The sequence below is a fragment of the Sciurus vulgaris genome (assembly GCF_902686455.1).
Source record: "Sciurus vulgaris genome assembly, chromosome: 11".
In the NCBI taxonomy this organism is placed as follows: domain Eukaryota; kingdom Metazoa; phylum Chordata; class Mammalia; order Rodentia; family Sciuridae; genus Sciurus; species Sciurus vulgaris.
The window spans coordinates 37,404,386-37,421,766 of NC_136472.1; the positions used below are offsets into that span (position 1 = coordinate 37,404,386).

The following is a 17,381-nucleotide window of genomic DNA, read 5'->3' on the forward strand; positions in this document are numbered from 1 at the left end:
CAGAAACTGATAAAAGTTATAAATGGAAAAGGACACTGTATTATTTAACTGGGCATGGACAAAGGTGCATATTAAAAATAAATGAAATGCTAAACATGAAAGCCCTTTGAGTTATTCAGAACAAAGGTATCCTTTTTGGGTGGTATCATGCTTTATTTTTTGCTAAAATAATTCATTATTTTATTTGAGAAGATTATTTTTTCCCTCTCCATGGGCTTATCCTGATCCTTTTCTCCTTCCCAAGTCCTGTTGTTCAAGCAGGGAAGATGTTGGTGTTTAAAACTCGCTCTGAAGAGAAGAATGGAGGAACTTTAGATTACACAGAGGGAAATGAGAGGCATGAGGGGGCAGGGGTATGAAAACTGGTTTAATGGGACAGACATCATTACCCTGTGTGCATGTATGATTACACGAATGGTATGAATCTACATCGTGTACAACATAGAAAAGATGTACCCCATTTGTGTACAATGAATCAAAATGTAGCCTGTAAAAATTAAAAAAAAATTAAAATTAAAAAAAAAAAAAAAACTCACTCTGAGTTAGGGGTGAGCTACTGGGCCTTGGTTCAGGTGACCTTGAGGAGTTGCCCTTCCAAACTGACTGCCTTATGAAGGAAATGAGGCTCGGGCAATTCCAATAATTTGGATGCTAAGCCAGGCTGCTCCACAGTCTCATAGCTTTTGACCAGTGAGCCCAGTGACCAGGAGGGCTGGGTCTCAGGACTGAGTGCTCAGGAGCTAACCAGCGTCTCATCATTCAGCCCTAGATTAAGTGAATCTGTTTTTACCTTACACGTTTTCCACCAAACCAGAAAGAAAAAAAAAAAATTGTTCTCTGCTAACAGATGGCCAACCTGGTAAGGAAACCTAGCTTCGATCACCCAGAATCAGACTGTGGGTTGTAAAGAGAAGTAGGTCATATGTGGGTCATTTCAATTCAGAGGAGTTTGCATCAGTGACTTCCTCCCTCACAGCAAAAAGGACCGATCCCCAGAAAATAGCTCAATCTCTCTGTCTAGTAAAAGCAGGAACTGAAACCAGGAAGTGGGCAGTTTGAAGAAACAACTGGAAAAAAACCCAGCGAAGGCTGGAGTTTTTGTGACTTGCGTGGAATTTCCTCTCACCTCCCTCGGTAGAGTTGAGTGCCATGGCTGGTGGCTACTTTGCCACATGTTCTTCAAGTCCCACAGGCAGCTGGGGATGAGGGCCACAGGGCTGCACCTCAGGGAGATGAGAGGGCGGTGCTGAACCCCTGCTCTCCTCTCCGTGTCGACGACCAGTAATGTGTTCAAAAGACGCTGCAAGCATGGCATTTGTTTTAGTCAGCTTTTTCGCTTCGGTGACAAAAGCATCTGACCAGCACAATTGTAGGAGAGAAAAGGTTTAGTTGAGGGCTCACAGTTTCAGAGGTCTTAGTCCATAGAAGGCCAGCTCAGGGCTCCATCATGGTGGAAGAGTGTGGCAGAGGGAAGCAGCTCGCATCATCAGGAAGCAGAGAGAGAGAGAGAGAGAGAGAGAGTCTCTAGTGTCCAGATATAAAATATGTACCCCAAAGACCCTCCCCAATTCCCACCTCTCCCGGCCACACCCCACCACTTCAATGAATCCCATCTGGGATTAATTCACTGATTGGGTTAAGCCTTTTACAACCCAATCATTTCTCCTCTGAACCTTCCTGCATTGTCTCTCACATGTGTGCTTTTGGGGGACATCTCACAGCCAAACCATAACAGCATAGGTCAACCAACTTTTTATTTTTATTTTATTATTAATGAAATAATAATAATAAATAAGTGAAATCCTGGCATGTGCCAGCACCATTGCTTCGCAGAAAGATACCTTAAGACCACAAAGTAGAAAGGGCCCAGTCTCAGAATTCAAGATGGAATAGATTCAACTTTATTTGAATTCACTACTGCAGACTAATTAACACCGACCATTTGCAAACTCTGAACTTTAGGATCCCCCCTCTCCAAGTCTCCCCTGTTCTCAAGAATCTCAAAAATATCCTTGGAAAATAGAATTGTAACTTGTAGGATAGGTCAGATGTTCAGTCGTTGGGGTGGAGTTGGTCATGAATGCATTTGAGTAACGGGAAACCAAGGCTTATAGACGTGTAGCCATGGAGCCTTAGCAGACACCGCATTAATCCTTCTGATTTCTTTTCAACCCAGGGTTGTCAGGGCTGGACGCTAAAGCCAGCGGGCGCTTAGGCACGAGGGCCATGGTGTACTACATGTCCACAACCATCATCGCCGCGGTGCTGGGGGTCATCCTGGTCTTGGCCATCCACCCTGGCAATCCCAAACTCAAGAAGCAGCTGGGGCCAGGGAAGAAGAACGACGAAGTGTCCAGCCTGGATGCCTTCCTGGATCTTATTCGGAATCTCTTCCCCGAAAACCTGGTCCAAGCCTGTTTCCAACAGGTAACCCAAGGTTCTGATTTTCTCTCTTTCTCCAAACTTCTGAGTTATCAAGTAACTTCGAGAGAGGCCATTTCCAATAACCAACTCTGGTAGCAATTTTCTTAATATTTAGTTCATTTTCTTAATATTTAGTTCTCGCTCTCTAGGCCCAGGGATTGGATGAGGTGACCTGGGGCAGGATCTTGGGATGTTTTTTTTTTTTAAACCTTCCCTTTTCTCCTGCTCTTAATCAGTGCACGTGTGTGTGTGTACACGCGTGTGTGCTGGTTTTGTGTGTGTGTTTTTGTTTTTTTTGGTTTTTTGCTCTGAGGTTCCTTTTCTTCCTTTGTCTCATCTTTCTTTCCTGCTCTTTGAGTTGTGCCTGGGCACATTTTAATCGGTCTTGCTTACAACCTCTGAAGCCTAGTAATTCTCAATCTTGTCAGCATAACAGAACCCTGTGTGTCACTTTTAAGAAATACAACTACCCTATAGAATCAGAATTTTAAATCCATCTTTAAGATGGATGGGTGGCTTGGGTATTTTTTTAAATTGTGGAAATAACACATGCATGGATTGTGAAAAATTTAAATAGTATAAGAGGAAAATAAAGTAAAAACTAGAAGCTCCCCTCCCCTTCCCTAGAGCTACTTAGGTTGAGAATTTTTTCTTCCCATGTCTTTTCTTTGCCACATATACATGTGTGCCTGACCTTAGAAGTTCAACCTGAGTGCTGCTGCATCCCATACACCATGCTGTTCTGGCCTTTTGATTTTGCAGTGTGTTACACACATCTCTCTCTTTTTCATGATAGCATAATATTTCTACAGTATAAATTCCTAGAAGTGAAAATGCCCTGCCAGAAATCCTGGTACTTTGAATTGGCTGGATATTGCAAAGTAGCCCTACAGAAAAGGGTAGCACTATGTATTCCTGCTGACAGCACACACAAGTCTTTTTAAAAACGTGTGACTTTTAAAAACAGTTGATTCTGCCGAGTGGAACCACTGAATCAGCTGCCTAGGCTCCACTCACTGGCTTATTTTCTGTCCCCAAGGTCAGAAACTTAGGTTAGAACATATTTGAGTTCCTAGCAGCCTGGGGAGGGGTGAGGCAACAACCAATGAGCCTGCATCAGCCATTTCCAGGGAATCGCAGAAGAAGGAACTTAAGAGACCTACAGAAGAAAAGTCTGTATTCCCAGGTGACCCCAAGATGCAGTTGCCAACCTCTGCTGAACCCAGAACACATGTGTTCTCTGATTTTAGATGCTACTTTACAAAGAAATGATAAACATTTGAGTGATAGATATGCTCGTTACCCTGACTTGATCATTACACAGTGTGTACATGTATCAAAACATCACATTGCATCCCATGAATATGTATAATTATTATGTCAACTACAAACAAAATAAAACTTTAAAAAATAAAAAATGCCATTTTGGTGGCACATGTAGCATGGACCTATATGGGAGGAAACCATTCCAAGAGGGAGGGTACAGTGGGAGCCACTAGAGCTAGACTGGAGAAGAGGGTGCTTTCTTTGTCTCCCCCACTGTGTCACGGGCTTGCCCAGCAGCCAGCCAGCTTACAGAGACAGAATGGCTTGCTTTGGAGTGACAGACACCACTGGCTGCCAAGTCTATTCTTAAGATTTTGGAGAGTCCTCTGGAACTTCTGGAACTGTAGCTCCTGGGAGCTGAGCTAGGAGAAGACTGGAGGCAGGCCCGTGGGAGGCTCTGGGAAGGACAGATCTGGCCTCCCTCCTGTGTCTGGCCCTCCCAATCCTGCTGTGGTTCCTCTCAGTCTGGGAGGCAGGCCCAAGAAGCATCAAGCCCTTGGAGCTGTTGCTCTGATCTTGAAATGAATTTCTGTGATATCTGCTGGGCTCATACTCAGGGACCTCTCTGTTTGATGGACCGTCTTTGCATGGAGCTGCTGATGGCAAAGACCTCTGTCTATGACCCTGAGACAGAGGACCGCACTGTTCTCTGCCCCCTCCTGACCTGATCCTACCCTCCAAGGGCAAAGAAAAAGTCATATGAGAACTGAGCCTTAGTCTCCAGCTCAGCCCAGGGTTAGAGTTCTGAAATGCTTGGGCAATCCGAGGAATAATAATGTAGACTCCTTCACCTCGTGGAGCAGATTCCTTTAGCCTGACCAGGAGGAGGACCTTCAGGAAGACTTGAGGACAAGAGGCCATTCTGACAGATTGACATGGCCTTGTAGACAGAGGTGGCTCAGGAGAGGTCCCTCTGGGCCCATGAGTTGCGGCAGGAGTGGTCTGATATGCCTGTCTTGAGCAGAGGAGGCTTCCTGATCAGAGAGAGAGACATAAGGAGGAAGAAGGTGAGCCTTCTCCAGGTGAAGGCTGCCTTACACAAGGTGGCAGGACCTGGCTTGCCAGAGTCAGGCCCTGGGTCTTTGAGAGCAGGGAGGCCTCTGGCCTCCTGTTTAGGACTGACTGCAGCGAGGCGAGGTTTCCAAGGGAGCAATGGCTGGGACGTGTAGCATAGATCAAGCCCAGCAAGAGGCCACACAGGATCTTTTCTTCTAGGGAACTTAGCCAATGCTTGTGGGTCCTCTGCTCGGCACCAGATGCTACAGGAATAAGAGAGGAGGGCACAGGCCCAGGGAGCCTACGCATCTCCAAGGAGAGGGAGATAGTCCAAAACATGGGTCAGGTAAACACTCAAGAGGCTTGAAAATTAAGATGGGTGAGCTCTGAGGGCTGGGTGAGGTGGCTGAGTAGTTGCTAGGGGAGATGTTTGAGCTGAACCAACAGGAAATCAGAATAAGTGTGGCCTGTGGGAAAGCACAGGCCAGCAGGCTGCATTCAGAAAAGAGAAGGGAGGCCAATGAGAGGCCACCACGTAGAAAGTGAGAGGAAGAAGGAAAAGCCCAGCACAGAGGAACCTAGTAGGCCAAAGTCAGACCTGGGTTCTTATTCTAAGAGAGGCTGAGTCAGGGAGATGACTGGTTTTCTATTTAAAATAAAAATAAAAAATTAGTCTGGCAGTTATGGAACTCTGGGTAGCTATAATTACCTGTAGATGGTAGGTAGAGAAGCGGAAAGGCGAATGATTGAGTGAGTCAGGAGGCGTGTGTGTGTGTGTGTGTGTGTGTGTGTGTGTGTGTGTGTGTGTGTGTGTGTGTCTATTTGTAGTGGGGATTGAACCCAGAGGCACTTTACCACTGAGCTACATTCCCAGTCCTTTTTAAATTTTGAGACAGGGTCTCGCTGACTTTCTTAGGCTGACCTCAAACTTGGGTTCCTCCTTCCCCAGCCTCCAGAGTTGCTGGGATTACAGGCCTGTGCCACCATACCTGGTGATTTTGCAGGTCTTAAGCTGAGAGATGAGGGTGAGCTGGACTCAGGTAGACTAGAACTGGCACCCACATGGAGTTGTCCAACCCAGACAAGTTGTGTGACTCAAGATCTCAGGCAGAGGACTAGGCCTGTGTTTCAGTGTTCCTGTGTCCTCAACTTCAACTTCAGTTTCTGGCCTGTGCTGTTTGGAAGCTGGATTTTGAAGTCAGACAGTGTATTTTGACTCCTGCTTCAGTAACTAACTCACAATCTGCTGTGGGGTTGGCCGCTCAGAGGGGTAGTAAGTGTCAAACCTGCAGTACCCGGCTTTCTATCTGATCCCTGCAGCCACCATGTATGTCTAGGTCAATGCCCATCACTATGTCCATCACAAGCCTTGGCTTCCTTTTGCGTGCTCAAGATAGGCTGACATTTTCTTTCCTGGGAGCATGATTTTGCTACTCATGGAAGCTTCCTTTCCAATCAGTCCTGGGTCTCTCCCAGCACTATCACCCAGACCCAGGGACCAGTGAGCTGCCCCTTCTCTCCTTGCATAGCCAGTCCTGGGTTTTCTCTCTCCCTGCCCTTGTGCATGTGGCCAGGCTAAGAACAGAGCACCTTCCTCATCTCGGAGAATGCCGGCCCCCCTTCTCTCCCCTTGTTACCCTTTGCTCAGCTCAGCATTGTCAGGATTGGATCCGCCTAGTTGAGCGTACAGCACAGGTAGAAAGAAAGAACTCAGTGATGGTCAGGCCATTCGAGTTGAAGTCCCAACTCTGCCAGTAACTATGACGTCTGAAGAGTCACTTGATTTCTCCAAGCATCCTCTTTCGTATCTATTCAAGGTTCAGCCATCTGTCACCTTGTACGTGCCAGCACTGACATTCTAGGATTCTGTATGAATTCTATTTTAATACGCTTGGAGGTGGTGGTTTTGGGGGCTCAGATGTGAATTTTCACAGCAGTCTGCATGCAAGGGGCCTGGCACCTTTAAAAATAGGACTGCTGCCACCAATGTCGAGGAACAGCCTCAGAGGCTCCGTGGGAGCCCTGAGCTAAGGACAGTGGACATCCCTGCCCAGAAAGAGCAGGTTTTCTCTCACCTTACACTAGATTGAAAATATAAGCTCATGCTCCTGCCTTGGTGGCTGCTGGCAGCTGTCACACCTGGTGTCCTGATGGAGAACCTGGTTCTGGAAGGAACCCAAAGTGAGAGTTAGCTTTTGATGACTGCCTGACAGGCAGACAGAACCACCTAGCTGGGTCTCACAGTTTTAAAGAGCACCCAAGTTGGATATTTGACATTGTCCCTGAGGCTTAGAGGCACAATCATGCTCAAGAAAGACACCTGTCCTCCAACTTTAAGCTCGTATCCCATTATTGGACCCTACTGCTTGTGGTACAGTACAAGCTAATTTTATCAATTCTGTAATGATCTTGGGATTGGGACAGTTGTATCCTGTGGTATGTGTGTCATAAAATAACACTTTCTTAAATACAAACAAAAAATAGTCTCCAATTTTCATAACCTTGTTTTGGCATTTCTTAATTATTTTTAACATGCAGTATCCTTAAAATAGATGAGTGACCAGGCTTTTTGTGACCTTTTAGACCAAATCTTATCTTTGTGCCTTTTTTTTTTTTTTTTTTTCTCCATTAGATTCAAACAGTGACAAAGAAAGTGCTAGTGGCCCCTCAGTCAGAGGAGGCGAATGCCACCAACGCGGTCATCTCCCTGTTGAATGAGACTGTGACGGAGGCTCCCGAGGAGACTAAGATGGTTATCAAAAAGGGCCTGGAGTTCAAGGATGGGATGAATGTCTTAGGTATGCAAACTGGTTGTCCTGGTTCCTGGCCCAGGGGAGGCCCCTTGGCTCCCTGGCCACAGCCTTTCCAGCTCTTCAGCCTTCCTCGCACCTTGTCAGAAAACTAACTCTGCTGACCTCTAGGTGGAGCAGGAGGCTGTCTCTGGGGAGCCACCTGAGTTTCTCTGGGAGAGAGCTGATAAGGAAGAGGAAGGGGAATGGGCTAGAGGTCAGGCAAGGGAAAAAAGAGGGGGCTGACATTCACTGGGCACATTCCCTGCCTCTGTGATTGGGCAAATAATCTTATCTGAATCTCCATGTTATCCAGTGACACATCCATTTCTTTCGCTGCTTAAGCCTTGTTTTTGCGCTGCCTGTCTGTACCAGTACCATGCTAGAAGGTCCCATCCCAGCTCTCCCAGTCTGTAAACAAATGCAAAGCTACCAGTATTGTGAAGTATTGGAGTAGGGCCAGGGGGCTTTGCAGATGATCTGTTTAACTTTCTGGGATTCCAGGAAGCCTTTACCCGCAGCCCGCCTGGTGCCTTCTTAGCATTCCATCCCAGCTGTTCTCTGCAGCTGGCCAGACCTGGGTCTGGAAGCTTTGTGGACCAGTCACTAGTTCTCTGACCTTGCACAAAGGGCTGCACTTCTTTGAGCCTCAGTTGTAAAGTGGAGATGGGATTGTCATCTCCTTTACGGATCCTTGTGAGGATCATACAAGATCGTATGTATAAAGCACACTAGTGCATGCATGTGCTCCATTCAGATGAGCTGTGATCATTATTAAAAGTGGCTGAAGCTGGGTGTGGTGGTGCACACCTGTAATCCCAGCAGCTTGGGAGGCAGAGACAGGAGGATCACAAGTTCAAAACCAGACTCATCAACTTACAGAGGCCCTAAACAACTTAGTGAGACCTTGTCTTTAAATAAAAACTAACAAGGACTGGGGTGTAGCTAAGTGGTAAAGCACACTAGGTTAAATCTCTAGTGCCCCCACCCTCCAATAAAGTGGCTAAAGAGCTGAGGAGCTCAATCAAATGCACCCCCACAGGGATGAGATCTCCGCCATGTCAGTGGCTCCAATTTGATCAGTTTACTCCACACTCCCCCACATGATGGGGTGCGCTTCCCTTCATAATCTCCCATCCACCTCCAGAATGGAGTCCCCAAGACAAGAAAGAGGGACATTTGTTCATAATAGAAATGGGGAATCCAGTTTCCTAAGCCAGATATCCCAAATGACACTTTTAAGTACTCAGTTGAGAGCTTTTTAGATTTCAACTATCTAAGTGATCTAGTGCCCCATCTCTTTGGTTGGGTTGCCAAGTGAAATACAGGGTACCCCATTAAATCTGAATTCTAGATAAATAATAAATAACTTTGAAATGTATGTCCCAAAATATTGCACGGGATGCACAAATGCTAAACAACAACAACAAAAATCATTGTGTATCTGATATTCAAAATGTAATTGGGTGTCCTGTTTGTTTGTTCTCACTCTTCTAACTTTGGTGGCCCTACTGCTCACCAATCAAGACTGAGGAAAGGTAGGGAGAGCAGGACCTCCCAGTTACTGCCATGCAGAAGTGGGATCTCTTGTTTGACCTGGAAGGTGGCAGGTTGGGGAAGTGAAAGGAGGAGATAAACTGACTAGGTTGCCAGGCAATAGGAAGATCAATAAACATTGTTGATCATCCTCGGGAGGTGAGTGGTGGAAGGAGGGAGGAGAAAGAGGGAGAGCTCTGAGCAGGAGGTTTTGCAAATATCCTGCACCTGTGAGCAGCTTCCTCCCACTGCCCAGATAGCCATGGCCCCTTCAAGACCTTCCCAGTGCCCCTAGATCCTTCTGGCTGGTCATAACTGAGGACCCAACTCTTTGTCACAGTGTCCACCCCCAATTCTGGAGAAGAAGGAGATCCTGAGTAACAGGGGTCAAGGCTATGGAGTGAATCATTCAGTCTTGGTGGAAAGTCACATGACCTCTGGCTGCACTGGGGAGTTTCAACACAACTTGCAACCCTCCCAACCCCAGTGACCAAGTCTAAGAGGGCTTTGTTCAAGTGAAACACTCCAGTCCCAGTGAGTGATTTCAATTAGGCAATGTTTACCCAGGGAAACGACAAGCTGTATATGGGTTTCCATCCAAGTGCAGTTCAAGGCTCTGGGAAGCCAAAGGAAGTTAGGTTATTGAGAAACTTCCCATGTACCAATCATGGTTGAAATAAGGTTCTTTCCATGATCTTCCAGGGGTGGAGATGGTGACTTCTTTGGTTTCGTTTTGTTTTTCTGTCTTTCTGCTCTTTGACTTTGGAAAGCCCCAAGGATTCAGCACAGCAATAAATAAAGATACAGCCCTGGCTCTGCCTCCCCCTGCTTTAAGGACCTATTTCTCTCCTTAAAGGAAAAAAAGAAAAAGGAAAAAAAAAAAAGTCCTCCAGAAACATTTCTGGGCTCCACCTTAATCCCAACTGCTTAAATCAACTCCAATAGCTCTTTTTAAAAATCTGTCATCTGACTCATAGCTACAGCCCCTCTTGGCTGACCCACAGGGGAGCTTTTCCATTCCAATTCTTCTGGACCTTGAGATCCTGTGCATATTCTCTGGAAGTTTTCAAATGGCATTAACCAAGTAAAACTGGGTAATCTTAACCAGAATACTCAAAGATTAATTGTTTTCCATCCAGAAAACCGCTCTCCTTGGGCCTGAGAGAAGGGTTTAAGGAGTAACCTGAGATTGATCTTATACATTATTTTAGGGCTAGTCTGCTTGGTTCTGGATTTGATCTGCACTAAGCCCTGGTCTTTCCTGGGTGAAAAACGTATGTGTCAAGTCACTAGTTAAACCTTCTGGCTAAAAGTTAAAAGGGGAGATACTTAATACCAAATATTACAGCATAAGGACTGGATTCTTTTTGCTGGAGCGAGAGAGGTTCCCACAAAGGGCAGCTAAATAATTTGGGTGAAGATGTGCTTGGTACAGAGGTTGTTGTGGTGACTCAGGAAAGGGTAAAGTCAAGAGATTCAAGGAGAGGAACTCCCCTCTAAGAGAGTCAAATTATAATGCTCTAATTTACCTGATACAGGTCAGGACTTCAGGCATAACTGTGCACAATAGGAATGTGGATATAATAGGGAAAGACTGGAAATAAGGGCTGCCAAATTGGGGACAGGGTCAGTGTGGGGAAGAAGATGGAGGGAGAGGGGTAGAAGATAGCCCATGCTTCATGGTCAAAGCCAAAATCTTGGGTATAACAAGATTTATTTATAGTCCATGTAAGTAGTCAGAAGTAGTCCCCAAAACCAGAAATAGTGGGTCAGAGGTTGGGGAGCCCAGAGCAGTTGGCAATCAGAGATCCAGAAGGACCCCATGAGGTACTGGGGATGTCTGTGGGGATTAACTAGAGTGGTGGAGAGGGAATCTTCTAGGGGGAGAAAGGCCAGGCTCAACCTTGGAGAAACTAAACTGCAGCATAGATACCCATCACCTCAGACACAGGCAATGAGGCAAAAGCTAACACAGAATAAGACCCAAGGTTGAGAGTTGGACTTGGTCCAGGATTTAGTGCAATTTGACACTGACTGATATCAAGAGGGTGGGGGACCCAACTTCTCATATCCTTCCCGCCTGGGGTTAGGATTGCCCCTAGAGGCTGATGTGAGGTTAAACTAGGGTGTTAAGTGAAGGGAAGAGAGGGCTGAGGGTCTAGGGAATGGCAAAAATCTGACAGCGAAATCTATATTCAGCCTTTATGATCCTGAAAAAGATAAATAAAAAACTATTTTAACCATTTGATCACGTAAATAATTATGACAAATTAGAACATAAATAACAGGTTAAATTCAAACAAAAAAGGTAAGTTGGGATTTCCCAATTTGTTTTGGATTTCTTTTTGCTTTCCATTTGAATTTTCAACATTCTTCCTCCTTTTCACATTAGATATACAGTAATATAAACATAATTTTATCTCCAGGGTTTTCCAAGAGTGAAACATGCCAGCCATTTATTATTTGGGGAATAAGATCAAAATAATGTAGATATAACTCTAGCAAAGACTTTATTAGCTAATTGGTCTCTGCTGTTCCGGTATTGGCTGCAAAGTTTTCATGATAATCTCCAAGTCCCAACAAGTCTTTTCTTCGTTAATCTATTTAATAATGGAATCTGCTTACACATGGTTTCACAGGATTTCACAAGTGAGGAGAGAGAGAAGAGAATACTTTTTTAGCTAGGAATGAAAATGAATTCATTTTCTTCAAGGAACTAACACTTAAGCTACTTGCAGTTTAACGTGCTGATGTGGAAAATGGTAAGAAAAGTCACGATTGTCAAGGGGGGAGACACTTTCAGTGTGAAATATGACGCTTGTGTCTTTTAATTCCTAGGGTAAATGGCTCCCCTATTTTGGGAATGGTGAAGACAGAGGGGAAGGAACCACGTGGTTTGTAATCTGTGCTTGTGTGGAATGTGATTCCTCCAACAGGTCTGATAGGGTTTTTCATTGCCTTTGGCATCGCCATGGGGAAGATGGGTGAGCAGGCCAAGCTGATGGTGGAATTCTTCAACATTTTGAATGAGATCGTAATGAAATTAGTGATCATGATCATGTGGTAAGTGTGTGTTCTTACTTTATGGTAGTGGGGAATGGCAAGGCCTTGGGGTCCTTAGAGGATACTTGACCCTCCCTGCAGGAAAGAGTGGGCATACACTGTCAAGTGGCTTTCTAGAAAGGCCTTGAAAAAGGATGGAAATCTCTTCCTGAGCTTCCCCTAGAACAGGGGTCAGTAAATAGTGCCGTTGGGTTCAACGTGATATATCATCTATTTCGTAGGCCTCATAAGCTGAGAGTATGGTTTTATGGTTTTGACTGTCTATGTTAGTTCAGGCTGCTGTAACAAAGTACTGGGTAGCTCCTCCATGACAGAGTTTGTTCTTCAGAGTTCTGGAAGCTGGCAGTCTGACACTGGGGTGCCAGCATAGTTGGTTTCTGGTGAGGACCCTCTTCTAGGCTGTAGATGACCAACTTCTCGCTGTATCCTCACTTGGTGAAAAGAGAATTAGAAACCCTCTGGGTATTCTTTATAAGGGCATTATTTCAGTCCATTCCAGCTGCTATAACAAAATGCCTTAGACTGAGTAATTATGAAGAATAGATATTGATTGCTCATAGTTCTATGAGCTGGGAAGTCCACGATCAAGGCATTAACAGACTTGGTATCTGGTGAGAGCCTTTTCGACATAGATTACTCCTTCCGTGTCTGGAAGGGGCAAGCAGGCTTCCTCAAATCCTTTCTATAAGGACTCTAATCCCCCTTTTGAGGACTCTTCTCCTGAATGGCCCACTTCCAAACACTCTGCATGGGAGATTAAGTTTCAACACGTGAATTTTGGGGGAAACACAAACATTCAAAATGTAGTAGGCATTAATCCCACTCAGTAGAGCTCCTCTATCATAATCTAATCACCTCCAAAGGCCCCCACCTCTTACTATCACATTGGCAGTTACAATTTCAACACAAGAATGGAGAGGGGCACAAATATTTGACTGGTGACAATGGCTAAAAAGCAAAGAAAATCAAAATAATATTGTTCTATGACACATGAAAATTATGCAAAATTCACAGTCAGTATCCATAAGTAAAGTTTTCTTGGAACACAGCCATGCCCATTTGTTTTTACACATTCTCTGTGGCTGCTTGCTTGTTGTAACAGCAGTTTAATAGTTGCCACTGCAACTGTAGATTGTCCCAAACCTAAAGCATATACTGTCTGACTCTTCACATAAAAAGTCTGCTAATTCCTATACTGGAAGAGAAACAAACAAGCCTGAAAAACCAACTAGTAATTCTAAAGATGAACAGTATCAGAAATGTAAAACCAACCCAAGACACCAGGGACAAGGCATGATCCAAGGAGTGTGGAGGAGCTTCTGATCCAATATTCTAATATCCACAAGTAATGTCTTCAACCCAGTCACTCATGATTCACACAGAAGAGGAAAGAGGCAGCAGTCAGCCATGCAAGCTAGGACCGGACGTGCTCTTGGAAATCTGGTCCCACCCACTGGTTTCCCAACTCTGTTGAGAGTTTAATAAGCTATTCTACATAAAGCAGAACAGGCCTCTTGCTTAAATATTAGGATCTGCCCTTGTTACCTAGAATTCAGAGCAGAATGTACATCCTTGCTCTAAAAACACAGCTCATATTTCTGAATATAATACCAACCATGTGGGTAATGTATAAAAATTATTTTCTTCATCTATACTAACATCATTTCTACTGAACCTGTGTAGGAAACGGAATCTTCTAGGAAATCTGATGAGTCAGTAGGATAAAGTGTAGCCTCCCTTCTCCTCGGGGATGAAGGGTGGTGTGGATTAAAACGTTTCCTATTCATTGAAACCAAAACTCTTACAAGGTTTAGCATCATTCCCCATGATGAGGCAGGGATGGGACCTACGAGATGATTCCTGACAGCTGTCTGGTTGCCTCATTCAGGAAGTTGGGAGGGTGTTCTGTGTATGAGATGCCAATTCTACACATTCTGTTCATTCTTTAGCCACCTCATCAGCAACATCATTTGATAACCATGTGTGTGCAAAGGCTCTGGGAAAAGAGCCAACCACCCTTTAACTGACCCCTCAAAGTTGAAATCATCAGAGTTCTTTGTATTCTTCTCTACCTACTAGTAAAAGTTTGAAATAGTAGCAAAATATAACATTGAAAAACTAATAATAGTAATTATTAACTTGTAATAGTTGTTAAATTCTTGGTATATGTTTAGTATTATTGTGATTACTGTATATATATTAACCCATTTATTATCAACAACAATTATAGTTATTATTGTTAAATCACAGTTAAGATTTACCAAATTCCTGTTATATGCTTGGTATAATTCTAGTTATTTTTCATGCATTAACTCATTCACTCCTCACAATAGTACCTAACATAAATAGATACTTCTGTTAACCCATTTTCCAGATGAGGAAAGTAAGACTAAGTGCAAAGGTTGACTCTCCCAATTTCTGTGGAACTGTATGTGTTACTTAATTTCCTTTTGACTTTGGATTGGATTGAATCTGGGATCCTCCTGTTACAAACTGTGTGACCTTAGGCAAGTTAGACACACTCTAAACCCCAATATCTTAACTGTAAAGGGAGATGATCGTAGAATCTGTATCACTGGGTTGCTCCGAGGATTAGGTGAGATGGTGAACCAGTCGTGGAACATTTCCTGTGTGTCAGGAACCATCTGAGTACTTTGCACGAATTAGTATCGTTACTGTAATTTTGTTGTCATCAATTCCACCCATATCCTGTGTATTTCTGTGTTCAGGAATTCTCTAAGAAACCTGAAAAACCCTTCATTTTGGTGTGACTTTTCATATCCTCTTTTTTTTTTTTGGAAAATCTGAAAAACTTAAGTAGAAGGTAAAACTTCTCATAATCTTCCACTCTAAAAACAAAAAGTAAGAAGTAAAATCTCTGTGCACACTTCCAATTCTTTTTCCCACTTAACCACCTCCCTTCCACCAAGATCCACACTGTTAAAACAAAACTTATTAATGGCACTTGTTAAGGGAGGACAGCGTTCTTCAGGACCATCTTGAGGTCTGGGGACCATGGCAACGGGATGATGCCATGGGGGAGCCAGAGTAGGCTCAACTCCAACTATAGCTGGGCAAGTGGGAATTGAGAGCCAAGGAGCAGGGTGGAGAGGTCAGCAGAGGGAAAATTTCTAAGAGGTAGCTTCAGGAATGAGAGACTGTGGCTAAACTGACTTACTGGGATTCTTGCTCAAGACAGGCCAGGGCGTGACATCAGCTGGGGGATGGAGGATGAGGAACCTGATCAGATATGCAGAGTGATGAGACAGGGAGGGTGGGATTCCTGCTAAAGTGACTCAGAAGGGCCCTTTAAGGAAGTACACTGATGGACCTAGAAGGTTGAGGTGCTCCTCTAAAGTTTGGTCAAACAAAGAATCTTTGTCAGCCCGTCTATTCTTTCATGTGGTACTTATCTATTCTGTGCCATTGGTGATTCCAGTCATTGGTGATATCACGGTGAAGAAGACAGAGGAAGGTCCCTGCCCTCATGAAGCTTGCATTCTAGTGAAAGGGGAGAAGGGAGCACAAAAGGAAGCAAGTAATTCAGGGAGTAATTAGTTCTGCCAATGAACTTATGAAGCAATGAAGCAGGGCTATGGAATAGAGCCCCGGGGGCAGGCACGAGGGGCCAGGCAGCGCTCTCCTGAGGGAAGGCGAGGCCACGAAGACCTGAAGAGGGGGAGGGTTTTGCAGATTAGGACAAAGGCCTGTGGCAGCCAGAGTGCGGCTGGCTGGGGAGATGGGGGTAGAGGCAAGGGAGGTGAAGAGGCAGGCAGCAGTCAGAACAGGAGGACCCTGCAGGCCAGCAGATGGGCTGGGGTTTTATTTATTTGTGGAACTAAATCCTGGTATTTTTTTTCCTTGGAGACTATATGATTTTTACTCTTTCCAGATAAAAGTTCTAATCTACATGTGGTGATTCTAAACAAAAATTCCTCTTTGGGTAACTGAAATAACTATCCCTGTGTGGGAAAAATGGAGGTTGGTTTACTTTCTGAGCCTGAGTATGAACAGCACCTTTAATCAATTCTTGGCATGTGTGTTTAGCTCTTTATTGATAATCTCTTCTAATTCTGGATTCTCCTGGGATCCATCCCAAACTACCACTCTGGTTTTGCTATTGAAAACTGTGGGACAGAACCAGGGTGGTTTTCGGGCAGTACTGAGAAAGCCCCTCAGCTCACCCCCATTCCCAGTGCCCATCCTACCATTTGTCCCAATCATGAAAGTCCCAAATTTATCATTTCAGTGGGTTAAGACCTCAAAGGTCTTGAGTAAATTGGAGCTAAGATAAATGGGTCTCCAGAGGCTAACCAAGATATGTTTGCAGTTCCTCATTGGCAGATGAGATTTTTGTTTCTTGAAACAGTGGTTTCCAAAAACATCAGCATTACCTGGGGGAGTATATTTAAGATATAAAAGTCCCGGGCCAGCTCTAGGTGGTGAGTCTGGGGCACACGAATTGTTAAGACAGCCAGGTGATGGTGGCACAGGTGGCCCACGGGTGCAGAGGTAGGTTGAGGGCTGGGGATGAGTTTGTGGAGTGGAGACCAACCCCGGGAGGGGAATCTTTCTGGGACCCCAGTGCTCATAAGAACTGAGGTTCCTAGTGGGTAGAGATTGGAATGGATGTCATAGCAGTAAGAACAAGACTCAGGCCAGCTCTTGATAATTAGTGGCCTTGAGACAATGAACAGAACTGAGAATATAACCATCTGAGGGCAGCATGGGAGTGAATTTGCGCGGCAGCTCAGTGCTCATGTCCTTCTAACTTAGAAGCAGGCCCAAGAATTACTGGGCATCATTTGTCACTTGGCTGCAGAACTCTCAGTGGGTCTTTTAGCCTCTTTATGCACATTGGTTTGTGACTTTACTTCATCTCAGAAACTGAGTGGTAACTTTAGACCCAGGGCACATACCCTATTTTCCATGGAATGTCCTTTTCAATGGGATGACTTGTTGATATGGAAACCCAGGAACTCAGAAGCTCAGCTCAGTGTCTGAGTGAAGACTTCTTACTTGTTTTAAAAACAGGAGCAGGGAAGTAATGGCCCCAAACAGCATCCTAAAACAAAGGCTCTTTTCTCGTCCTAATTAATGCTCATCCTAGTCCCAGAGACCAAGGTGTTTGGTAAACAAAGGCTCCTGCACTGGGTGTTCATTACTCCAATACTCCTCCTTCTGTCCCTTGACTAACACTCTCCACTTACACTGGGAGCTCTGCTTTCCCAGCGAGCGAGCGGAGTG

At 44.7% G+C, this 17,381-nt stretch overlaps 1 protein-coding gene across 3 annotated transcripts in view; it reads left to right on the plus strand.

The window, feature by feature from the left end:
* Window positions 1-17,381, plus strand: part of SLC1A2 (solute carrier family 1 member 2) — a 122,782-nt gene that overhangs the window by 73,543 nt on the left and 31,858 nt on the right. For all 3 annotated transcript variants that reach the window (XM_079104664.1, XM_079104663.1, XM_079104665.1), the window contains exons 4-6: window positions 2,177-2,427; window positions 7,379-7,544; window positions 12,008-12,134. In XM_079104664.1, coding sequence (XP_078960790.1) covers window positions 2,177-2,427; window positions 7,379-7,544; window positions 12,008-12,134 — 544 coding nt within the window. The remainder of the gene's footprint in view (window positions 1-2,176; window positions 2,428-7,378; window positions 7,545-12,007; window positions 12,135-17,381) is intronic.